Genomic DNA, 6,631 nt, shown 5'->3' with positions numbered 1-6,631 from the left:
ACAAGAAGCTTATCTCTGATCGGACTTTCTGCAGTGTCATTTTATAGAGCTTAGAAGAAGATAAGCTCCGGTGCTCTAAAGAGAGCTCAGAAAGGCGAGAGAAATTATAATGATTGTGAAAATGTTGCTCTCTCTCTCTCTCTCTCTAGTTATGTGGACCGTCAGTGGTGGTCTGTCCTCAACTCATCTTCCTTTGGAGTTGCTTCAAGTGTGCTTCCCCTTGTGGGAGGAGCTGATGGAACTGCTTTGTATATTGACCGAAGAAGATAAGCCCTCTGGTGCTCTAGAGAGAGCTCAGAAAGCCGAGAGAAATCACAATGAGTGTGAAAATGTTGCTCTCTCTCTCTAGTGGTGTGGACCGTAAGTGGTGGTCTGCCCTCAACTCATTTCACTTTGGAGTTTCTTCAAGTGTGCTTTCCCTTGTAGGAGGAGCTGATGGAACTGCTTTGTATATTGACCTTAATGGTAGGCACGCGAGGCAGAACTTCTGGCTCAGGTCTTCGTGGCCAAACAATGCGGTGAGTCTGTGATGTTGCCGCAGTCATGCTCTCCAGAACCAAAGCTGCGTTCAGTGGCCTACGAGCTTCTGGGCCTTGGCAGTTTGGCAGATTTTGTCCTGACAGGCTCTTTCCCATCTTTTCTAAAAGACGCTGACTTATTACTCCTTAAGATTTTTACTATTTCAGAAGATTAGTTGCTCTTGCATGTCTCTCTTCTGTGTGCAGGAAGGGAAACACTTCTGCTTTGCCTAGGTGACTGAGTCAGTTCTCATGTCCCTTTGTATATAGGCCGATTTTAATTAGCCCTGTTTTATCTAATTTTTTCGAGGAGCTGTTTTCTAAGCATCTTTATAGATTTGTTGAAGATAATAACCTGGATTTTGTAAAGGCTTAGGTACTTGTGATACACTCTTGTCAATAGCTACCCTCTTGCAGTGCTCTTGATGAATGTTCAGAAATACCCATGGTCGGTCTAGATTTTGGTGCAGTCTTTGACCGTGTGAATCTTGAAGCACTTATCCACAGGCAAAGCTTTTTACAAATTGATGGATCTTTTATTCATGTTTCAAATGAATTTTTAATAGGCAGAACCCAAAGGGTTTGTGTTGATGGCCAGTATAGTAGTTTTAATTTCATGAATGACATGTGGCAAGGTCTGGAAAACAAACCGACTGCATACGCCGAGGATGCTACTCTTTTAGCTATCAATTCATTCTCCTCGATTCAGGTCCGTGGTTGCAGGATCCTTGATTAGCTATCTGGCTTGTATTCATGAGTGGAGTAAACTTTGGGGCACAGTGTAGCTTAACCCTTCTCAAAACTCAAAGTTTGATGGTTAGTCGAACCAGAACACTTAAGAATAGAATAGTTTTAAATGTCTGTGACTCTTTTAAGATTGAAGGTGAAACCTTTGATAAGAAATTGACTTTTAAGAAGCATGTACTTAATACTGATTCCTCTGTTTTTCAAAAAGTTGGTACCTTGTGGAAACGTTTTCAAATGTTTTGAGATGAAGCTATTAATTCTAAGTGCTCTTATTCCTTGTTGGAGTTCTGTTCTCCAGCGCAGCCTTCAGGAGCTGACTCTTATCTCAAACTCTTGGATAGAGTTTTGCGATCAGTCAAGTTTATTTGACCAACTCTTAGTGTTGGCTTGTGGCACAGACATGAAGTAAATCCATTATGTTTGTTGCATAAAATGTACTACAATGACAAACTTCATCTGCATTCCTCTCTACCTAACCAACCACTTTGCTCGCAACATTAGCCTGGCAGTATGTCGTTTTCTAGCTTCAGGTTTAATACTAAAATGCGGAATAGTTTTGCCTAGTGCACTTGTGGAATCTTCTGATTAGATATTTAAGCAGGGGCAAATCCATTTATGCTCTCTGCTGAAGTCCTTTAGATTACAAGTGTTTCACTTCCAGTTTCTGTTCCCTTGTATTTATTTATTTATCACTTTTAACATAACCTCTCTCTCTCTCTCTCTCTCTCTCTCCTCAATCTCTCCTCCCTCTCTAATCTCTCTCTCTGGTGTAGGACCCTGATCCCTGGGGCCATCTCTCTCTCTCTCTCTCTCTCTCTGTGTAGACTGATTTCCCTTTGGGGCCTTCTTGAGTTTATAGTTTGTTGACTTTGTCCATAAAAGTTTTCATCAAAAAAAAAACAGAAAAAGAAAGAATTCCAGAATTTTCTAATATATCCAGAGATTGAGAATCTCCTAGTGTTGTCCCCCTGACTGTAGAATCTTATCAACTTCTTGTGGTTCTTTTGTTCTGCAATTTCTATTTTCACTCATTAAACCTTACAACGTTTTGGTTACCCTTGAAAGGAATCTTCTGCTTGGTTTCTTTATTAAACAGATATCCAAAACCTTTAATGAACATAACTGGTTTGCCTAGACATCGAGTCGATATTGGCAAACATAGTGAGCAAGGTATCCTTCATCCAAATTTCCGAGCCTCCATCGAGGGTAAAATTCTTGTATGTATGTTGCAATCAAAAAGCATTGATTGCTGTTCTTGTCTGGTTCCTCGTCCTGCCAATAGCCCTTCTGCATGTTTATGGGCCTTCCATCTACCCAGGTCCAGTAATCCAGGTGGTACTCATCCGTGCCTCCGAGCCACCACTGTTTTATATCTGATGGGTATAAGCATATTCTACATGGTTCGCACATAATAAAACTTCAGATGGATTCAAGAACTCATTCCACAATATCATCAAGGGTCAGAAAAGGATGCCTATTTATGTCTAACCTGTATATAATTTTGTATTGAATTTTTCAGTGTCCTGATTCAGGTCCTATTTGTGACAAACAGCAACTTTCTGACCAGGAATCAAATGCATTGGCAACTTTGTGATACATCTGAGACAATCCTTAGCAATAAATAAATTGTTTTATCTTACAAACTAACAACTGTGGATGAGTCAACTACCAAAGGTGCAAGAGATCTGACTTGGTACTTACTTGTAGTCGTAAGGTAATTGAAGACGGCGTCATAGTCCTCACAGGTCAGATCGAAGACAGCGAGATCCACGCGTAACTCTGCACTCATCCCTTGGCAAGATCGTCTTGCTTCTTTCCAAGAGGCAGTCACACTGGAGAAGTAGTAGCAGTGATCACCAATAGGAAGAAAGGGCTCAGGACAAATAACTGTAGAAAGCAATTGGACAATACAGGCATCAGAGTCAGAGTGAATATTATGCAGTTATACCTGGATATGGGTAACGAACGATGCGAGTTAGTCTATATAAAATACACTTTTATTGTTTCTATAAAAATAATGGTCTAATTTAAGTTACCAAAAAAGTAACCTTGATTCTTTGTGTTGCAAGTGCAAAGTCCTAATAACAAGGTCACGTGTCACATACTTGGGCTTTTCTCAAACGGTATTCCATCGTTTGTGTAATTTTAACTTTAAACATTCGTTCAAGAAATTAACTTTGCAACGAGACGTTTATGATAAAGTCTAGACTCGAGTAAAGAAGCAAATTCATCAACATTTTCACTGATAATAATAAAGGTAATGTTTCTGATTGTATCAGTGAAGTGAGTGATTGTAAAATAAGGAACATAACCTGACTATCAAGCGTTGGAACTTCGACTCATGACCAGGGTGAAACATGTTGGCAACTTATGGCACAAACATCGCAAACAGGTTGAATACAAACCAACGACTGACTGGTAGTTCTAACCAGTGCTTTGGACAAGTTTCCAACATGTGTTCACACTTTTAGCTGTATGTTAACCCAAAGATACCTAATAGACACATTGGCCAAAGATTCTTTCTCCAATTACCGTTGTTGACTTGTTTTCAATATATATATAAGAAAAGTCCCCAACATGTTTGTGACACGTTTTACTCTAGTGTGGTCGCAGCTTTAGCTGTGTGTTTACCCAAAGAATCCTAAAAGCAGGTATATGAATGTCAAATTCCCAGACAAACATATTAACTTTTTCAAAGTGTCTATGATAAAAATTCAAAGCTGTCAGCAACAGTACGGAACACTGCAAACTGTTACCTGCAGATGCAGCGCCAAAAAGTAGCACAAAGGCTGCAATGAAGGCTGTTCTTTCCTTCATCTTGGCTTTTATTCTATTCTTGTCGTTTTCTCCTTCGTTTATATATTGTCATTTGAGACTCGTGTACCTGTGAATACTTCCATCTGTTCACTCATGAAAACGAGTAAAAACGTAAGAAATTCCCAAAAGTTGAAGGCAAAATCACAAACACATATATTTTCGGCAGTTGTATGTGAGACAAACAGCAGGTGAAACTTATTCTTATCAAGATAAAAATATAAAAAAATAAAAATAAAGCTGAGCGCGCAATATACCTCGAGTGACAACGAACAGTTAAACAACGTTGTACAATAAACGAATCTCGATAAGGCAGTATATATAAAAATAGCTTATCTTGGAGGTTCAAAGTTGAAGTCAGTCTCTTCTCATTGAAGACAGATACAAAAAAGACCTTAGTGCAAATGTTATTTGTATCTCTCGAATATCATTAGTGGGGAATAATGTAGGAAGTATCTCATACAAAGAAATGATTAATATTATTATTATTCTGTTAAAACGAATGGCAGAATTAAGCGAGTTGATTTTATACATTGTTTTTTTCTATTTTCCTTATAATTCGCTTCTCAGGCTCAGCGATGTTTCTGAGTAAGTGGCCAATACTCATATTGGGAATTTTCAAAAATTATTAATGTCTGAAGGTAGTCTTTTATTAGAACAGGATAATAAAAAATTATCTTCAGCATTATGATTTTTGAAAATTCCCAATATGAATATTGGCCAGTTACTCAAAACCTCGCTGAGCTGAGAAGCGAATTATAAGGAAAATAGAAAAAATAAAAAACAATATCTAAAATCACTCGCTTAATTCTGCCATTCATTTTAACAGTATTTGCCTAAAAAGAGGGTCTTCTACCAAAATATTATTATTATTATTATTATTATTATTATTATTATTATTATTATTATTATTCGGAAGGAGACCCTCTCGTAGACATGTTTTGTTAAAAATGACTGCTGCTTCAGCACTATTAATCTTATAAAGAGTCTTCTCTATCTTTCTGATGACGGCTTTCTCGTTGTTGCTTAGACTGGCGAGCAACGCACCAAAGGGCATGGTAAAATTTCGGTTGAGTCATTTGATTTATTATTGCTTATACAATTCTCTCTCTCTCTCTCTCTCTCTCTCTCTCTCTCTCTCTCTCTCTCTCTCTCTCTAACGCGCACGTTCCTCCTGATCGACAGGACATTATCAAGCGATAACTCGTGAGGGACTGAATTCCAGTGTTGTTGTTGTTGTTGTTGGAGATTAAGCCAGCCTTGTGCTGGCACGGGCTCTTGCTCCTAGAGCAGCCGTAACTGGAATATCTGTAAAGATACAAAAAACAGTGCTTTGGCGGTTAGTTTTGGAAAGGAGATAGGGTGACAGGCAGATTGCAACCCCTTTGAACCTTACACGGTACCCATCAGTAGGAGAGAAAGTTTTAATAGCAGTGAGACTCAGCCTAGCTGGAAGAGTGCTGAGTAGGAAGAAGGAAGCGAGGTTTAGTTTGAGGGAAAGAAAGGCGTTACCTATAAACATTATTTTGGCACAATATATATACATGTGTGTAGCATCTAAAAATATTGCAATATATATCAAACCAACATTAAGCAAGTATTATAGTATATATACATGTTCATGCATACTCACACTTATACATATGCTCCCAAAGATGTTTATGACTCCCATTGCAACCAGTGAAGTAGAGGGTTTGTGCATTGTGTGTCTTTCATTGGTTTTGTTTACAAGACAATAGGAGATTCCCATGTGTCTATGGAGAAATGCGTGTGATTTATCTTTTTTAACCTGGGAGGTGGGTGAGACTTTAGAGATTCCCATATGTCCCTATGTTATTTAAGATGTGTCTGGTGATCTGTGCCGGTGTCAGCTCTATTTCAGTTAGGTTCGATCTGAAAGATTGTGTCTCTGGGCAGTCTAGTAGGTAGTGTTCGAGGGGCTGGATTGCCTCTCGGTCACAGTACTGACATAACCTGCCCTCATTTCCTATCATTTGCCAGGTGCAGAGGTATCCTAGCCTTAATCGTGTGTGATGACTGAGAGTTTTCTAGTGGTTTGTTTTGTGATGTCATGCGGCGTTAGATTTGTGACATCCACATACCACTTGACGTCCTTGACTCTTGTAGATAGTGACGTCGTACTTCACTCTCTTCTTGGAGTTTGGCATAGCTTTTTGCCATTTCCTTTAGGTGTGTTATGGATGGTTGCACTTTTATGACTTGCTACTGCAGCTGAGGGCACTTTTGGCAAGGATGTCAGCTTCATCATTTCCCTGGATTCCCACATGGCTGGGTATCCAGTTTAGTGTGACTCTCCTGCCAGCAGCTTGATGTGAATTGGCCAATGATTTATGGCTGTTATCAGTGTCACATTTTCTTTGGATTTGTCGCTTTGATAGCGAGTATTGCTCCTTTGGAGTCAATATGCACTGTTGTGTGTCCTCCTTTTAAATTGGAATTTTCTAAGGCTTTTAAGATTGCCATTAGTTCCGCTTGTAGTATGGAGCATTGTTGGATAGCCTCCAGCTTCCTTTGAAGTCTTGGGCAGCCAC

The 6,631-nt window shown here is 39.1% G+C and overlaps 1 protein-coding gene across 1 annotated transcript; it reads right to left on the bottom strand.

The window, feature by feature from the left end:
• Positions 1 to 2,335: 2,335 nt before the first annotated feature.
• Positions 2,336 to 4,178, bottom strand: LOC135213438 (C-type lectin domain family 17, member A-like). Its single transcript, XM_064247396.1, has 3 exons — positions 4,022 to 4,178; positions 2,967 to 3,152; positions 2,336 to 2,638 (listed from the first exon to the last, which is right to left on the bottom strand). Exons 1-3 carry the CDS (start codon positions 4,080 to 4,082, stop codon positions 2,397 to 2,399), a joined length of 489 nt encoding a protein of 162 aa, XP_064103466.1. The 5' UTR covers positions 4,083 to 4,178; the 3' UTR covers positions 2,336 to 2,396.
• Positions 4,179 to 6,631: the final 2,453 nt, after the last annotated feature.

This window comes from Macrobrachium nipponense, chromosome 42, assembly GCF_015104395.2.
Source record: "Macrobrachium nipponense isolate FS-2020 chromosome 42, ASM1510439v2, whole genome shotgun sequence".
Taxonomy (NCBI): Eukaryota; Metazoa; Arthropoda; class Malacostraca; order Decapoda; family Palaemonidae; genus Macrobrachium; species Macrobrachium nipponense.
This window is presented reverse-complemented; position numbering and strand designations above follow the sequence as displayed.

Bases quoted from the DNA above. Each gene is read 5' to 3' on its own strand.
- LOC135213438 (XM_064247396.1), bottom strand. From the start codon at position 4,082: ATGAAGGAAAGAACAGCCTTCATTGCAGCCTTTGTGCTACTTTTTGGC. The intron at 3,153-4,021 runs GTAACAGTTTGC...TGCTTTCTACAG, and splicing joins TTTTGGCGCTGCATCTGCAG to TTATTTGTCCTGAGCCCTTT. The intron at 2,639-2,966 runs GTAAGTACCAAG...TATACCCATCAG, and splicing joins CAATTACCTTACGACTACAA to ATATAAAACAGTGGTGGCTC.